Source organism: Aedes aegypti, chromosome 3, assembly GCF_002204515.2.
Source record: "Aedes aegypti strain LVP_AGWG chromosome 3, AaegL5.0 Primary Assembly, whole genome shotgun sequence".
NCBI classification, from domain to species: domain Eukaryota; kingdom Metazoa; phylum Arthropoda; class Insecta; order Diptera; family Culicidae; genus Aedes; species Aedes aegypti.
Genome location: NC_035109.1, coordinates 171,278,596 through 171,298,415, shown reverse-complemented (window position 1 = coordinate 171,298,415; position 19,820 = coordinate 171,278,596). Strand labels below are relative to the sequence as shown.

The 19,820-nt window shown below is 36.7% G+C and overlaps 1 protein-coding gene across 8 annotated transcripts in view; it reads right to left on the bottom strand.

Annotated features, from left to right (window-relative positions):
- Positions 1-19,820, bottom strand: part of LOC5568657 (protein bride of sevenless) — a 54,665-nt gene that overhangs the window by 8,867 nt on the left and 25,978 nt on the right. For all 8 annotated transcript variants that reach the window (XM_021854584.1, XM_021854590.1, XM_021854588.1 and 5 more), the window contains 2 exons: positions 5,382-6,077; positions 5,214-5,309 (listed from right to left, as the gene is read on the bottom strand). In XM_021854584.1, the coding sequence (XP_021710276.1) occupies positions 5,214-5,309; positions 5,382-6,077 (792 nt within the window). The remainder of the gene's footprint in view (positions 1-5,213; positions 5,310-5,381; positions 6,078-19,820) is intronic.

The following is a 19,820-nucleotide window of genomic DNA, read 5'->3' as shown; positions in this document are numbered from 1 at the left end:
TGGTCAATCAGCAAAGAAAACTCTCAGTAACTTAAAGTGCTCATAAAAACACTGAGCTGATAAGCAGGCACTGTTCCTGTTCAGATGTAACGCCAGAAATAAGGAGAAGAATTTTGTGTTTGCTGTTTTGAATGGTGTCTATCAATATCTGGATAAAAAATCATTAGCTGTTGCATGATAGATCTATATGATGGTCTGAACTTGTCCAGAACACACCTTATCGGAACAGGTTCCGGAATATTTCGACCAAATTCGGCCAGATCTGACTGTTGGTTCTCTTGATGCTTTTGTAAATCGGAATCAAAAATCATGAAATTTATACATACATGCATATGAACTTCTGAATATGATGTAGGTTCCAGGTGTCTTTGTCTCCAGAATGATTCTAACGTTTCAGATCTTTCATAAAAAGCAAATAGAACGAAAATTGGTTCATAAATTTTACCCTCGATGCATAATATGTAACTTATTCTTAATTCATTAGAAAGGTTAAACAGTAGGGAAGAAGTATCGGTTTTGGCCATAGCGCCAATTGTAGCCATAGTTGATTAAAACTGTTTTACACAGAAAATTAGGTTGAAATATCATTAGCAGAAAACATTCACATGAGAGAGCTCAAATAATGAATTTGTACATATTGATCCAAAAAAAAAAATAAAACAAAAAATTTGTTTCCTTATAGATTTAGTTTCTATACACCTAATTTTGCCAGGATTTTCGAATTTGCTGTGCAGTCTTCGGAGAAGCCCAAGCAATCATGTTTGTATTATTTTTTTTCGTGTCGTCGGAGGTGCGGTCCCCTGTTTGCGAGCGATATGCTGGTTCACGTTGTGCAAGTGCGAAAAGAATGAGTTCAATCGAGAATGGATTACCAACTGGTGAGCTCTTTTCATGCTTATGATTATGCACATTTGTATCGAATAAACGTTACGTTTTGGTATTTTTTCAAACAAACTATGAATGGTTCGTCACTACAAGTGTCGGCATAAGCCCTAATTCGGTTTTAAATAATTTTAATATACATATACCTATCTTTTTTCGTCATCACTAAGAATAACCTTTGAATAGTTCGACATTATGATTGTCGGCGTACTATAGGGTTACGTTTTCCTCCAGACATTCTATTTTTTTTTTTTCGAATAAAATTATTAAACTTATTTACATTGAACTGCATTAAATTAAGAAGATTGAATAGAGTTTTGGACTCTTTTTTACAATCTTCTATCATTATCGTTTTTGTTTTTCAAACAAACTATGGATAGTTCGTCACTTCAAGTGTCGGCATAAACCCTTACCCTTATTGAATATAATTTTGTTATACATAGTTTTCTTTTTTTGTCATTACTAAAAATAACCTTTGAATGGTTCGACATTTTGAAAGTCGTCGTATGTTTTTCAATCTTCTATATTAAAATGTATATTCACCGAGAGACAAAATTCAAAATAGTTTTAAGTAAAAGAAGTATTGTTCCTCCTTATCCATTGATCGCATCGCCGACCTCAGACTCTCAGATATTTTTCATTCTTCATTAATAAACACCCTTCCCGTGGTGATTGTGGAGCTGCAGATGTATTCTCAGTCTCTAGAAGCAACAATCATTACACCCTAACATTCCTTCCCCCATCCCAACTGACTCTAAGGACTTGGCCGGCGCCGTTATTGATAAATAACACTGTTCGACAAAAAAAGTCGATATGAATGCACAGAGACCGGACACCCCGGGCTTGAAAGTATAAAAATAAACAAAAATAATGGCGTTTTCAGAATGTTCGTGTCTGCCCCAGGTCATTTTTAAAATATACTTGAACTTTTTGCATTTTTTATTTAAAAATCTAATCTGATCAATAAACCGACACAGTGTTTTATATTCAGGACAGGGGAATTCATGTGCCATATAATGTTTTCAACTTTAAATACAATATGAAGAGTTGTAATAAGATTTGCAGCCTCCCTCAGGGATATCCGGTGGTCACAAAAGTGGCCACTGTAGTCAAATATCCACTTAAGGTCTACAATAGCCCTATTTAGCACGAGACATGAAAAATGAACTGTCACACGATATGTATTGGAGTTCAATATCAATTGTCCCTAATTACAGATTCCCTCTGGAACATCCGGTGGTCCCGGAAGTAGTCACTGTAGTCAACTATCCATTTTGAGTCTACAGTTGCCCTATTTACGACAAGATTGGAAGAATGAGCCGTCGCATGATATGCTTTGGTGTCAAAATCGAAATGTCCCCTATGCAAGGTTCCCCCGGGGCACTTGGCGGCGCCATGAGTGGTCAAATCTGTACAAGACTCATTTTCAACTTATAATAGGGTATTTTATGATAAGCTAGGGAGAAAACAATATTGCGCGACATATTTTGAGTGAATAAATTGTTTGATCCCAATTCGGATCCACTACCGGCACCGATTCCGGGGAAATGGCCATATATTGGTTGTTTCTGGACCAATATTAATACTTGGCGCACCAAACGCTTCAGAATTTGATCTTCTATCTTCATGTGTAGTAAAATTTTGATTTTTTAGCCGAGACCTTTGCTAAAATCACGCCCTAATTTTACTGCATAAGACATGCTTCCGGAAATCCGGATTATCACCGGTATCCGGTGGTCATAGTTCATCTCTGTGGATGCACCTCAAAATTAGATTAGTTGACCCGTCCATTACTTCTTAAAGAATTGAAATCGGTCAATTTTTGTCAAAGTTACAGCATTCCAAAGTTGGCCCAATTTTTGCCTGTCCCAGTTATTTTGACAACCCCCTGTATATCAAATATTCCATCATTTGCGATACTTTAAAAATGGGGAGGGTACAAAAAAGGGGGGAGGGCTCCCTGCAAATCTTATTACAACTCTTCATATTGTATTTAAAGTTGAAAACATTATATGGCACATGAATTCCCCTGTCCTGAATATAAAACACTGTGTCGGTTTATTGATTAGATTAGATTTTTAAATAAAAAATGCAAAAAGTTCAAGTATATTTTAAAAATGACCTGGGGCAGACACGAACATTCTGAAAACGCCATTATTTTTGTTTATTTTTATACTTTCAAGCCCAGGGTGTCCGGTCTCTGTGCATTCATATCGACTTTTTTTGTCGAACAGTGTAATATGCGAACTGCTAAAATTGTACTTCGAGAGTAAGTGGAAACTCCCATCCCTTATTCATTTGGATCAAAGTGCAATTCTTAGCAGTTCTGATCAATCACGGAGTAACAACCATTGACATGTACAGTCAGTCTATGCTATGCCATGCTAATTTGGCCAGGATTTTCCTTATTTGGCCACTCTCATAAGAAATCAATGTGATTGGCCAATTTAGGAATCGAAGTTAAGAAAGTGGCTGAAACTGGTACTGGTGGCCTATATTTATCAACGCGATTTTCAATGCGAAAATAAGGTTTATGCTCAGCTCTGATATTTTCCATACATGGTATGGCTTGAAAGATTTCATATGGCGTATTTGCAGTACATGTCGGACTTTCTATGTAATTGAAAAAAATCTCTTAGGGTGGCCAAAACCGGTGCTTCTACCCTAGTTGATCTCAAATCTTGTTAGGATAAATTTTCATGAGCCTATATGGGTATAAATGATCATCACTCACGCTTGTTGTTCTGAAGATGTACTTGAAGAAGGTTTTAGCTAACCGTCGAAAGTCGTTAAACACTAAACTTGTTAAAACTTAACTTATATGAGCCTATATTGATAATATTCTAGACTGCAAGATTCTTAAAGGTCACTCGTTACGCTTGTACATCTGATGACCAGTACTTCAAGTAGTTCTTGCATAGTCGTTGAACTCAATTTTTGGTAGATTATTATTATTTGATACCCATCAATCTTGATCATTATCTTTAACCTTCCAGTCGTCGCGCGGTTTGCCACCGTCAGAACTACCTCACTGCTGTTGTGAACGAAAAGCGAGTTTTTTTTTTCAACAGTGTTGTACGAAAAAGTGTTAAAAAGACACTTGTATATCCGAGGGCCTGAACTCAAAGATGTTCTTGTATAATCTTAAGTGGATATTGAACTTAAAACTTGACAGTAAATTTGTGTTTGCCTATTTGAGTATAAATGTTGTTCAGGGACCTTCGAGAGACCACTAGTTTCGCTTGTAGATATGAAGACCTAAAATCCCCGGAGTACATGGTTCACCTAGAACACCAAAGCTAATCAGCATATAGCTGACACAGCTTTACACAAGCTTTGTCAAACAAGTCTTATTTGTGTTTATTTGATATTAATTTCAAAAATTTCATACAAACCTAATTTCGAAGGCATCCATTTAATTCACGTAACAAAAATTCGATTTACATAATAATCCATTTACATTCATAACCTACAAGAGCCACTGGTTCGTTGAAAATATCCTTTATGCAAAATGATTCAAGTGCTCCGAAATTTAATAGTTCGTCGAAAGGTTGTAGATACACTGCAACTTTTTCGATTTCTATTCAAAATGGTCGACTTGAGAGGGTTAGATCTGAGTTATTTATGGACGGATTGGAATGAAATTTGAACAGTTTTTCAGACATACATTTTAACATATATATTTGAGTGATTTTTCCGACCATGAATTCAAAAGCAATAACGGTTTGATTAAAGTGTATTCTATAATTGACATAAGTTAACAAACTGAAAGAATAACTTCATGGTACCTTCAGCAAAGTTGTACATTTAGACGAGATTAACAAGATTGATGAGACAGTTTTTGTGTTTTTGTGTGTTTCACTTAAGTAAAATCGTTATTACTCGTAAACTCGTGATTGGAAAAAATATTCAGAAATTTATTGTAAAATTCAAGTTATATCTGATATGCTGTGAAAATTTCATCCATATTTCAATCCATAAATTTCAATCCATAAATAACTGAGATCTAGCTTACCAATGTTGATCATTTTGCATGGAAAATTGAAAAAGTTTGCAAATGTCTTGTCCAATACTGTAAATTTGTATATCTAATATGGGGGCAGAGTCAATATCGATCATTTCGAGTACTTTAGACATTACAAGCATTTTTCTGTGTTTTGCTTGGTTCGTATTGAATAAATAATCCATAACATCCCATGGCAAATATATCAATAAAAATGCTTAGCTAATTCGTTACACTACTTTTGAGTAGATTAGCTATTAAACAATATCAATTTATTTTTATTTGAATGTATGTTTTGACCTATTGTCATAAATTTAAATTTACCTACCTACAGAATTGGCCAGGCACTCTTTCAGATAACTGACTTCGTCTCGCAATATCTGCGGCGCATGGGTCACATTTTGCACTACCACCACTCGAAGACCTGTAATCATACGCAAACGCATCAATAGACGAAACCTGTGATACACCCTGAACTTGAACTGCCGGCCATTACCTAAAGTGCCATTATCATTAATCAATTGAAGCTTGTTGATACGATCCACCGTAAACAGGCTTGCACCGAAATCGTCCCGGTCGGTAATCAACGAAACGGAGAAGTCCCCATCGAGCGAGTAAACCACTTGAGAAACGGCGGCGGTGTCCATTAAGGTACGATTGTGACTTTCAGGTTCTGCTGTGTCATGATCGCCACTTGAGTCCAGCCGTTGATTGCCGCGGCGCCAATTGCTGCGCTCCCGATGTCTCACATAGCTATAGCCACCGTCGATGGACAAATCAACGACATTTTTGTGGACGGTGTAATTGGAACAATTCGACAATGATGTCCACGAAGTTGTATCAGCATCTGGTATAGCCGGCTCGGTTTGATTATACTGGATGAAGATCCCAATTTCATTTTCGCTTGATGCAGAAGTCAGCTCAATCGTTTCATTAGTTAAGCCTTCTTCATCTTCTATGGACGATACAGACGAATTTTCTTCTGGTGAAACAATTTCCGGGAGAGATGAGCTTGAAGTAGCACTAATCAGAATACTATTGTCGGTAATTTCCTCGATCGTCTTTGTTGTATGAATACTTTCTACGGTGGTCGCTTGATCTGAATTGCGCGTTTCGTTAAGTATTCGCGACTCCAAAATTTCGCTAACATCGTTGGACCGTATCAAGTCTGGGAACAGCAGCAGTATAAGCCCTGTAAATGAAGAGAAAAATATGTTTGACAATCAATCACGGTTTTTTATTTACAGTTGATTAAGTTTATATCTTAGATAAAGCTAATTTAAATAACCTGCTCCATAAAGCTGATATGAAATGTGCCTAGCATAGTTGTTTTGATCATGTGGGTTTGGAATATGTGAAACATTCTATCAAATAATGACAACGCGATTATTCACGGAAACTTTGTAGCTTTGATCGCACCATTATAAAAATCATTGGAAACTGCAACTTCTTCGGATAAGGCACGTGAAAAAGCCTTTTCACCACATATTACCATTCATGAAAGGTGCATATCATTTATAACTATTGCTCTTCTCCATTGTTGAAAAATCCAGAGAAATTAACATTGAACTGAGCTAACTTCATAGACTTGTTTTTCAGAAATCAATAAGTGTTTATGTAAATTTGCAACCTTTTTGTACTATTATTACTTTTTTAAGATAATGGTATCTGTAAAATATAGATCTATTTTTTGAAATCCTTACGAGTGATTCAATCCTGAGCGCGTTGGATATTTAGGCATGAAGGGATACATTGTCTTTTCTCAAAAGTTTGCAATTGGATTAAATGAACAAATTGAAGTAAAAGTTGGGGTAAAGTTTCGGTGTTCTCGGTGGGAATCGCACTCACAGAAAGACAGTCGCGTTACCAACTACATATGTCACGAGAGGACCCCTGAACGCAGAAGGCAACCTCAATCACGTGGTCTTCTTCCGCAAAGCACACTTATTTCGGCTAAATTAGATGCCCTGCCCATCCAAACACAACGTTTTATATTTCAGGGTAATTCACGGCACCATTCGACTATTCCCAGACAACCAAAATGTACGTTTAACGAAATCACCTGGAAGCTTTGTATGTGCAACATTTCACTTATAAGATGTCGCGAAAAGGCCTTCTACGTACAAAAGTGGAGGCGATATGAGTGCATATATTATGTGATGAATAATAACATACAATGCGGGTGTATAAATATTCCACCGAACTAACCTGTGATCTTATGCGACTTAACTAATGATAACAAATGTCGATTTGATAGCTGCTACGGATTGATTCGACTTACTTTGTACGAGACGAAACAACATGTTCAAATGAGCTCAGAAAAGAAGTGTTTTATGCGAGGAAGCTCATCAATCTGACGGTGTTTTGCGAGTTTGATGTAATTAGTATGAATAAACGAGTTGTAACATGAACTTTCATGCGATTTCTGGTTGTCTGGGTCATTGGCAATTAAAATTAAAATGCCTAATTTACAGTATTTTTTCTATCGAATCACACCAACGAAAACATTGAGATTATTCATTGGGCCTTCCTTAGCCGAGTGGTTAGAGTCCGCGGCTACAAAGCAAAGCCATGCTGAAGGTGTCTGGGTTCGATTCCCGGTCGGTCCAGGATCTTTTCGTAATGGAAATTTCCTTGACTTCCCTGGGCATAGAGTATCATCGTACCTGCCACACGATATATGAATGCGAAAATGGCAACTTAGGCAAAGAAAGCTCTCAGTTAATAACTGTGGAAATGCTCATAAGAACACTAAGCTGAGAAGCAGGCTCTGTCCCAGTGAGGACGTTAATGTCAAGAAGAAGAAGAAGATTATTCCTTGTTCTGTCAGCTTCCCCCTGACAAGTTTTCCGAGACTGAATAAACAATGTCGTCAGAGAAACCATTAATTGAAATGACTACGCCTCAAAATGCGGCTGATTCGGAGATGACGAACAGATTTATTAGCAGTTCTTATGGGAAAGTCCGAAGAGAACGAGGCTGCCGACAATAGACACACTGACATGAAATGTACAAAGCGATAAAACGTTTCCAAAAAGATTTTAACCGGTCTTTTGGAGTGAATCGATAGAGGATTGGCAGTACGCATCATACCTTCGTGCTGTGCGTACACGAATTCTCTCTGCTCTTGGAAGTTTTCTAAAAACTAACTAAAGCAATAAAACAGTGCTTTTCGGTGTTAAAATTAAAAACGGTACTTTTTGTTGTTACTAAAACAGTACTTTTCAGTACTATTTTTTCTGCTACACTGCAGAACACGTTTTTGTCTCAAGCATCAAAATACCGCTATTTACTAAATTAAGGGTTCCTGAATTCATTGCCGTTTTCTAAAATACCATAAGCACGTCTAGTTTTCAAGATACTGACTGCTGAAAATGCAAAATTTGACTATTTCAGCCAACTTGCATGTAAGTTTGCCAGCTTGTAAGGCAAATTATTTGCTTAATTTGCCACAGAATTCAACCCTTATGTGTACAACAATACTTATCAGCAAAGTACATAACACTATCGATAATCAAAAGTTATTTTTTGGTGTTTTAGAAAAGAATTGTATTTTGGCATATAAGAGAAACGAAGAGTTTTGTGTGGAAACTGCAAGCATGTTGAAAAAAATCGATTTAATCTAAATTTTGTCGTGCAATTTCAAATAACAGAAATGAAAGTTGAAGTCCTGTTTTGCATGCTTGTAGGATTAGATCACAAAAAAAAAGATAAATCATACCTTAAATTTCATGCGAACATCAATTAAACCAGTGTTTCACCGAACTTTAGCGACCTGTAGCTAAAAATTGTGACGTGCAGGAACATATCTGAGAACGGCATCAGAATCAGCGACCCCAAATCTACTAGAGACACATAATTTGATTCTTGAGGCAAAAATGTCATTTTTGCCTTCGATTTTTCGTTGGACCCGTTGGCGAAAGCTTCTTCTTCTTCTTGGCATTACGTCCTCACTGAGCTTTCTTTGCCAAAGTCGCCATTTTTGCATTCGTATATCGTTTGGCAGGTACGATTATACTCTATGCCCAGGGAAGTCAAGGAAATTTCCTTTACGAAAAGATCCTGGACCGACCGCGATTCGAACCCAGACACTTTCAGCATAGCTTTTTTTTAAAAAGACAATTTACACCGTCTTCAGCCAAAGGCTGCACAGACTGAACAATCACGAACATTAGGCAACGGACAACACTGAACACCCATTGGCCCAGTGATGAATTTTTCGTTTGACGAAAAGTTTCCACCAACTGGAGCGGGAATCAAACTCACGCTTCGTGGTACAATACGCCTAAACGACTGACGCCGCTAACCCCAAGGCCACGAAGCCCTTTGCTTTGTAGCCACCAAGCCCTTTGCTTTGTAGCCGCGGACTCTAACCACTCGGCTAAGGAAGGCCCCGCGGTGGCAATCCTTCTTGGATGCCGTCTTGGGAAAAAAAACCTCTTGAGAGGTCTCGTCCTCTTTCGTTTATTTACTAAACATGGTTGTAACTACAAAAATAAGGAATGGTGAATCTCTGAATTCACTTTTTCCTTCCAAAAAAGCGGCATTTAAAACTATCACTAAACGTGGTAAGAACGAAAGAAAGGACGTTTCTCTGGAATGCGAACTTTCTTCCAAGTGTGAAATGAATAATGTTGATAATTGCATCGAAATGAGCAATCAGTTCGATGCTCTAGACTAATTTTCCGAAAACCAAATCGAAGCAGGCTCTTTGATTCAATTGAGGAAGCAAAGAGTGCCAACTATCGTGTTCAGTTGTTCCGAATTTGGGGGATTTAGGCAAGAGATTTTGAACTCCATTAGGGGAATCAAGATCTCCTTCCAAATCGCAACGAAAGGAGACTACCGCGTTTTGCCGAAAACTCTTAGAGATCGCGAACTTCTTCTCAAACATCTTGAATCATTTTTTTACTTACGACGACAAAACTGAACGTTTGCTCAAAGTCGTATTGAAAGGTCTCTCAAGTGACTATAAGTCACCTGAAGAGATCAAAAATAGAATAAATGATTTACTTGGATTTTCCCCAGTCCAAGTAATTGTAGTATTATAGAGTAAATTAAAAAAAAAAGAATAACAACTCTATCATAAGCTAACAAAATATTTAAGTTCGTCGCTAAAAGAAAACTTTGAATATTTTAATTCTAGAGCATTTCGTTCAATGTAATCGTGAGTTTTGCATTCGAAATTACTTGCGCTAGAAGCGAATGCAAAACTTACGATTACACTGAACGAAATGCTCTAGAATTAAAATATTCAAAGTTTTGTTTTAGCGACGAACTTAAATATTTTGTTTCCTTATGAAAGAGTTGTTATTCTTTTTTTTAAATTTACTCTATAATACTACAGTAATCATTATGAAAAAGAGAACCCAATCTGGCATTGTTCGGAAAAGGCTTTCTCAAGAATATTATTTAGTTCACTTTAACAAAAAAGAACTAAATAATATTGAAGCTTAAGAATAAGCAAAACTTATGTTCGATATCCGTGTGACATGGGAACATTTTCAGAAACCTGGAGGAAATTACCAGAACCCCAACGTAGGTCCCGAAAGTGATACAAAAAATTGCCGCAAGGATGCTGAATGCATGTTTTGCGGAGGTTCTTCTCACGCTAAGGACGTCTGTCCAGTGAAGGAAGATACCGATAAGTTCATTCGCGCAAATTGCGGAGGATAAGTCAAATTATGATGGATAAGTCAAATTTTTGGCCTTGCCCTTCGCGTAGGCGAGTCGTCGAGGCTCGTGCTAGGCAACTGAATGGTAATATTCGTAAACGATTACGGTCATTTCTGGAATTTCCCTGGAAGAGTATCGAACAATGTTCATTTGTCAGTTAACGATTGCTTGATTAAAAATGGGAAATGGTAAATGTACTTTCATAGCTGCCTATTTGCCTTTTCAATGCTCTGGGCAGCAAGTTAATTTGCTCCAAACTGAATTGCGAAAACTGACTGGCAATAAGTCATTTTTTTTGTCATTGATGACTTTAATGCCATCGGTCATGGAATAATTCTCAAAATAATTCCAACGGCAGAATTTTATTTGATGAGTACTCTTTATGATATTTCTCAATTCAATACCCTGATCGACCCACATGTTTGTCCTCTTCTAGAAATCCATCTACGATTAAATTAGTCTTAACCGACTCTAGTCATCTTTGTAGCCAATTAGTTACTCATGCTGATTTTGAGTCTGATCATGTCCCTGCTACGTTTCAACTATCCCATGAAGCGATTCTCAATCCTATCAGCTGTACTTTCAATTATTTTCGAGATGGCTGGAATATATATGAAACATATACTGACCCTAATCTTCGTGTTAACATGTCTTTACTAACAAAAAGTGATATTGACAATGCTCTTGAAACTTTAATAAACTCCATTGTTGAAACCAGGAGCAAATGTGAAGTAAAATTTGAATCCGTGATTATAGATGATGATCTTAAACTCTTGATCCGTCTTAAAAACGAAAGGAGATGGCAATTACAACGCACTCGCGATCTTGCTATGAAAATTGTATGGCAGGATTTGCAGAAAGAAATCAAGAAATGTTTCTCACAATAAGTAAACAAAAATTTTGAAAATAAAATTTCTAAATTGGACCCTGGCTCCAAGCCCATTTAGAAATTATCTAAAATCTTGAAAAAACCTCAGAAGCCGATACCGGCATTGAAAGAGTTATTACTAACTAATTGCGAAAAAGCTCAAAAACTTGCTACGCAGTTTGAAAGCGCGCAGAATTATAATTTAGGACTTACTAGTCCAATAGAAAATCAAGTTACTCAGAACTTCGCAAATGTTCTCAACAAAGAGAACGTTTTAGAATATTCATGGGAGACTGATTTGGAAGAAGTGAGAACTATTATTAAAAAAAATCAAAAATATGAAAGCTCCCGTCGATGATCGAATTTTCTACATCCTCATCAAAAAATTTCCCGAAAGTAGCTTATCATGCTTAGTTGATATATTTAACAAATGTTTTCAGCTGACATATTTTCATGACAAGTGGAAAAATGCTAAGGTTGTTCCAATTTTAAAACCAGACAAAAATCCTGCTGAAGTTTCTAGCTATCGTCCAATCAGTTTGCTTTACTCCATCAGTAAACTTTTTGAAAAGGTCATTTTGAACAGAATGATGGTCCACATCAACGAAAATTAAATGTTTGCCAATGAACAGTTCGGATTCCGCCATGGACATTCGATCACTCATCAACTTTTATGTGTAACAAATTTGATTCGTTCCAACAAATCTGAAGGCTATTCTACTGGTCTAACGCTCTGTAATTTTTGAACTTGTTTAAATTTTGGTTCAATATTTCTGCACATCTTTGTGTTACTTTCAAACAATATAATGTGAAATGATAATCATGAAAAATCATAATCCAAACCTCCGATAGAACGATTTTTTGATGGACTATGTGTACTTGGTCCACTCTGACTGAACTACCCAAGTAACCACTAGCTCGTTAATTCGCCTTATAGGGCTGTTATACGGCTAATATAGGGTTTGTCAGTTCTATAAAAGCCCTTTATTAGCACGGAGTGCTATATAAGTGCTATCTGGTTACTTGGGTTATGACCACCGTTCAGTGAGTTAGTTCACTCTGACTGAATAATTTCTAGAAAAATAACAATCATTTAATGCTAGCATTGTCCAAGCGGGTGAATATCTCTAAGATAAGCAGATTATCAAGATCCTTCGACACCAGTATCGTAAATTCTTCAATAGTTCATATCGTCAATACAAAAATAAGTGGCAATACGATAGCTTGAAGAATAAGGTTTTGCAGGGTCAGGGCATTAAAGACCAGAAATATTCAAATATGTGTTCAGTCAGAGTAAACCAAGTGAAAATCTTGAGTACCGAACAATATACTGGTCCAATGAGGGTTCTAGCCCATTCCATACATACCCCATTAGAGTGGTTCAAAAAATCGTTTTTGCTCCACACCGCTCATTCAATTCTAGATCAAATTCTGAGTGTTCTCCCAAAATTTGAGCTCATTTGGATGAAAACTGAGACTGCACAAGCCCTTTAAAGTTTATATGGAAATAACTATGGCAAAAGCAAGCAATTCATTCAATCGGTCATAGTGTTTGCCCATGTGCTCTTGGAAATTAGAACTATGTTGATACTGTGAGATACAATAATCAGCTACAACTTTGCCGAAGACCGTTTTTAAATCAGGAGCCCCGGTAATTAGTTATTGGTTTATGAATGAGTTGTAAAACTTTAGCTATAATTATTGAGCTGTTCCGTAGGCATCACTGGATATATGCAGTAAAACATAGTGCTGGATAGGATCGATGGTGCGAACGTTTAGAGGTAATCATACACATCAAAACCAGTTTTTAAGATCAGTTAGATATGCAGCCAGCATTTGTCTGAATGTCTGATGTCTGATCAGTTCGTGCTCGTGTCTGTGAGAAGTTCAACATTTAACAAGATATCAAACTGTTCAATAGTTGGCGACTTTCTCCAATGTGTTGGATTTCGGAACTTTTTATTGGGATTCTACTCCATTACCTCAAGGTCCATATATCCGATTCCCATTGACCCGAATGCCTTAATCCCTAATTTAGCTGGCCCGCAATAATGCCACACGCAAACAGCTTTCGTGTTATGGTAAATTCTGGAAAATTCGGGATCATTATATTCGGCTTAATGGCACTCGGAGTTGAAATCATTAATAGATACATCTAAAAAATAGGGTCCTAAAACTTTTGATAAAATCTTGTTATATTAAATTACATTTTGGAGCGTACTATTGCTAGTATTTAAGCCTTTTTTCACTGAAATAACGGCTATACCATGTTTGTAACTTAAATTAAAAAAAAAATGTTTCAAAATCTCAACATTGACACTTTTGATAATGTTTTACTAAGACCACAGGGGTATACTTTTTAACACTGGGGTGTGGCACAATCATAAAAACCGAAAAAAATGTACTGAAACCAATGAAAAAATGTCCAACATGTGTTTTTGTTCTAAACGGTTTTTAAGCGTTTGGTAAAAACATTGGACAGGGCACTACATATTAGGAAATCTTGAAGTGGATCTTGAGATTTACTTCTTCAAATGTAAGAATAATGATTGTCGATTAGGCTGCGTCCATTTTTTACGTAACGCTAAAATTGAAAATTGTTGACCCCCTCCCCCCTCCGTAACGCTTTTTGTATGAAAAATTTAAAATTTTTGTATGAGCCGTAACGCTTGAGCCTACTCCCCCTCCCTCTAGAGCGTTACATAATTTATGGACGCCGCCTCACAATGACTTCCAGTGCGACTCCCATAGAGGCTGTTAACATTAATACAACGGTACGGATAAAGGACAAACAACACCCAATAGACCAATTGAGAGTGTTACTTTTGACTAAAAAGTTTCTTCTAACTGCAGAGGAAACTATGGTTTACAATACAAAATGCGTACAATGCGTGTAAATTTACTGCGCCGTTAGCGCACGGTTATGAGGCACACAATAGAACATGTTTTCATATGGGAAGTGTGTGGGTGATCATCGGTTTTTCAGTTGTGTCTCCTAAACGGTAAAAAACTATGATGTCTGTGGACGAAAGTTAGAGTATGGATTGTTAAAACAGAAAATATTTTTTTATAATTTTTCATGATTCAGACGATAAGGGGCCCTGATAGCCGTAGCGGTAAGCGCGCAGCTATTCAGCAAGACCAAGCTGTGGGTCGTGGGTTCGAATCCCACCGGTCGAGGATCTTTTCGGGTTGGAAATTTTCTCGACTTCCCTGGGCATAGAGTATCTTCGTACCTGCCACACGATATACACATGCAAAAATGGTCATTGGCATAGTAAGCTCTCAGTTAATAACTGTGGAAGTGCTCATAAGAACACTAAGCTGAGAGGCAGGCTCTGTCCCAGTGGGGACGTAACGCTAGAAAGAAGAACGATAGTTTTTTGCTATTTTCCGACAATTTTCTGGTGAAAATTTTTCCGGAAAATCTTTTTCCTATCATATTTTAATAGATTGCAGAGACAATTTCCTTCTAAAAAAACTTTTGATCTACGACGCATAGTTTACGACAAATTAATTTTTAAAGTTAGGGGTACATTGCAAAAATTCATCTAAAGTTTTCCGATCCCTATATTTTTTTTTGGAATTTTACTTTTGGTCATATATCCACGAGCTATATCTCTGAGAAACAGAATTTTGGCGAAAAAATCAGAAAACTATTCAAAATCAATGAAACGGTCATTCAAGTCATCGTGCAAAAGTTTGGGTACATCTGAACTTATTTAAAACTCGTAAATTTTGATGAAATCTCACACCAATCATGTACGCGCCATTATTTGCGTTTGAAAAAGCTATGAACTATTAAAACCGGTTATAAAATGGCAGAGATATTGACAAACATTATTTGCGTGCGGCTGAAGTGATCCCAAACTTTTACACGATACATACATCATACATAGAAGTGAACCCAACCCTTTGCGCGATGACTTGAATGTCTTTTTCGTGGATATTAAATCGTTTTCAGATTATTCAGCTAAAATGTCATGGGCTTGTCAAAGAATATAAGATATCGATTCTAATAACACATTTATTTTAAATTTTGGTCAATCCAATGCTGAGGAAATGTGCCATGTTTTTTTAATAAATCTTCGAGCTGTTTAGTAGAATACCTATAAGTAGATGAAAAAACCGAATTTATTACTCTAGTGGAATTAAATGGTATAGTACTAAATTCGGTTTCTTCATCTACTTACGTTTTTTAAGTTATTTTGTTTTTTTTTAATGCCACAACTTTAAGTAAAAAATCAATAGACAAAATCAAAAAAAAAATTGGAAAAAATACCTACGAAGTAGAAATAACTTATTGCCTTTCGAATGCGCCATATAGAGTTTGAATTGGACGTGTATTCACTGATTCACTGTATTCAATTCTAGATCAAATTCTGAGTGTTCTCCCAAAATTTGAGCTCATTTGGATGAAAACTGAGACTGCACAAGCCCTTTAAAGTTTATATGGAAATAACTATGGCAAAAGCAAGCAATTCATTCAATCGGTCATAGTGTTTGCCCATGTGCTCTTGGAAATTAGAACTATGTTGATACTGTGAGATACAATAATCAGCTACAACTTTGCCGAAGACCGTTTTTAAATCAGGAGCCCCGGTAATTAGTTATTGGTTTATGAATGAGTTGTAAAACTTTAGCTATAATTATTGAGCTGTTCCGTAGGCATCACTGGATATATGCAGTAAAACATAGTGCTGGATAGGATCGATGGTGCGAACGTTTAGAGGTAATCATACCATCTACCAGAGCTGCGGCAACACACGTGAGCTGCGAACAGCTTTTATAGTGATGGGTGACATGCAGAGGCGCGTGATCGGGTGGCGGCCAATCAACTAAAACTAAAGAATATGCAGGTTGAGGATCAAGGGCCAATTCTTCAACATTAGCATAATCAACGTGCACAGCCCACATTCCGGACGGAAGCACTAATGATGATAAAGATGCATTTTACGCATAGCTTGAACGTGAATAACTTGAGAACGGATCAACGAATTGACGTAAGTTTTTCACTGATATACTCAGCAAGGGATGTGCCGTGATCGTGCGAGTAAAAAGCTTGGAAAAGTCTTTGGAATAATCGAGAAAATGGGAGAAGAGTAACGTATCATTTTTATGGAGGATTACATGACGTGTAACAATAGCCTACTTGATGGCAAGACGAAGTTTGCCGGGACCACTAGTTATAACATAAATAAAACAAAATCAGTTATAATAACAAAAGCTGTTTTAAAAGTGTGTCAATGTAAAACATAATTATAACACAATTATAGCACAATTTGTTATAAAAAAATAGAATGATTGCGTATAATTTTTTTTGTTATAATTCAGTTATCGAATATTGTAAAATGAGTTATAGTTTTGTTTGAATGGAAACATAATAAGATACATTTTTGTTTAAATTTAACATATTTTGTTTAGCGTAGAGGAAATTGTGTTTTAATTTTTGTTATTTTACTACTAACCAGCCAAAATTATAACATTTGTTAGAAAAACGCGCTAACTGAGTAACAAAATCTGTTACAACTCTGTTGTAAACCACTGGTTGGGTTGGCTTGAACTTAATGCGCTCAGGAAAGCAATTGCTGTCAAAAAGGTAAACAAATCGGAAAAATTTATTTTGTGATGTAATTTTTTTTTTTATTTATTTGTTAGGCACTCCGTGCACTTGGCCACTACTATGCCGAGGATCATATATACAGAATCTATTAATATCCTAGTTCTTATTACTATTTCTCTCATACCGAGCAGGTAGAGGAGAGTGCTGCCGTTGGTCCAATCTATATCCATATCGAAGTCCATTGGTGTGCGGTGGTTCATTCTGCCATGTATATGTGTCGTGTGAGGCAACAGCCTACAAAGAGGGTCAGTGTGTCTCAGTCACCATCCGATACTGACGAAGGATGGATGTGTTCCCCTACACAGTTAAAAATAATGAAGATTACACGTCATGTAAACTTCATTTATGCCATGTAAACACGAAATCATGTAAATTTAAGTCCGAAATAATGTAAAAATATGTTATATGTCATGTAATCGCTAAGGATCCTGCTGGATTACATGACATATAATTGAAGTTTAGATGACATATCATGTAAATATCCATGATATTCCACGCTCCAATTATGTGCATTACATGTCTCAGAAATTTACACGTTTCGTTCGAACTGTGTATACACAGTCCTTCGTGCGACGTCTTCTGGTGGCTGGACGGAGTTTTTTGTGTGGGGGGATTGGGAACCGAACCAATGACCTTCCGCTTACGAAGCGAAACCGTAACCTCGAGGCTACGAGACCCCCCTTTTTGTGATGTAATATAATAAACTAAAATCGTTTTATATGTATCTAATTTTGTTTCTACTGGAATGAACTGTTATGATAAAGCCCGTGATTGATTGATTGTACTGATGTAATAAAATGTGAAATTTTTGTGAAATTTTAAACACGATCAGACATGTTAGATTTAATTTAAAGGTATTCTAAACATATGTTTAATTCACAGTTTTTTTCGTGAGATAATAAAGAGCTCTGAAATTACTGCCATCAACACATCAAAACCAGTTTTTAAGATCAGTTAGATATGCAGCCAGCATTTGTCTGAATGTCTGATGTCTGATCAGTTCGTGCTCGTGTCTGTGAGAAGTTCAACATTTAACAAGATATCAAACTGTTCAATAGTTGGCGACTTTCTCCAATGTGTTGGATTTCGGAACTTTTTATTGGGATTCTACTCCATTACCTCAAGGTCCATATATCCGATTCCCATTGACCCGAATGCCTTAATCCCTAATTTAGCTGGCCCGCAATAATGCCACACGCAAACAGCTTTCGTGTTATGGTAAATTCTGGAAAATTCGGGATCATTATATTCGGCTTAATGGCACTCGGAGTTGAAATCATTAATAGATACATCTAAAAAATAGGGTCCTAAAACTTTTGATAAAATCTTGTTATATTAAATTACATTTTGGAGCGTACTATTGCTAGTATTTAAGCCTTTTTTCACTGAAATAACGGCTATACCATGTTTGTAACTTAAATTAAAAAAAAAATGTTTCAAAATCTCAACATTGACACTTTTGATAATGTTTTACTAAGACCACAGGGGTATACTTTTTAACACTGGGGTGTGGCACAATCATAAAAACCGAAAAAAATGTACTGAAACCAATGAAAAAATGTCCAACATGTGTTTTTGTTCTAAACGGTTTTTAAGCGTTTGGTAAAAACATTGGACAGGGCACTACATATTAGGAAATCTTGAAGTGGATCTTGAGATTTACTTCTTCAAATGTAAGAATAATGATTGTCGATTAGGCTGCGTCCATTTTTTACGTAACGCTAAAATTGAAAATTGTTGACCCCCTCCCCCCTCCGTAACGCTTTTTGTATGAAAAATTTAAAATTTTTGTATGAGCCGTAACGCTTGAGCCTACTCCCCCTCCCTCTAGAGTGTTACATAATTTATGGACGCCGCCTCACAATGACTTCCAGTGCGACTCCCATAGAGGCTGTTAACATTAATACAACGGTACGGATAAAGGACAAACAACACCCAATAGACCAATTGAGAGTGTTACTTTTGACTAAAAAGTTTCTTCTAACTGCAGAGGAAACTATGGTTTACAATACAAAATGCGTACAATGCGTGTAAATTTACTGCGCCGTTAGCGCACGGTTATGAGGCACACAATAGAACATGTTTTCATATGGGAAGTGTGTGGGTGATCATCGGTTTTTCAGTTGTGTCTCCTAAACGGTAAAAAACTATGATGTCTGTGGACGAAAGTTAGAGTATGGATTGTTAAAACAGAAAATATTTTTTTATAATTTTTCATGATTCAGACGATAAGGGGCCCTGATAGCCGTAGCGGTAAGCGCGCAGCTATTCAGCAAGACCAAGCTGTGGGTCGTGGGTTCGAATCCCACCGGTCGAGGATCTTTTCGGGTTGGAAATTTTCTCGACTTCCCTGGGCATAGAGTATCTTCGTACCTGCCACACGATATACACATGCAAAAATGGTCATTGGCATAGTAAGCTCTCAGTTAATAACTGTGGAAGTGCTCATAAGAACACTAAGCTGAGAGGCAGGCTCTGTCCCAGTGGGGACGTAACGCTAGAAAGAAGAACGATAGTTTTTTGCTATTTTCCGACAATTTTCTGGTGAAAATTTTTCCGGAAAATCTTTTTCCTATCATATTTTAATAGATTGCAGAGACAATTTCCTTCTAAAAAAACTTTTGATCTACGACGCATAGTTTACGACAAATTAATTTTTAAAGTTAGGGGTACATTGCAAAAATTCATCTAAAGTTTTCCGATCCCTATATTTTTTTTTGGAATTTTACTTTTGGTCATATATCCACGAGCTATATCTCTGAGAAACA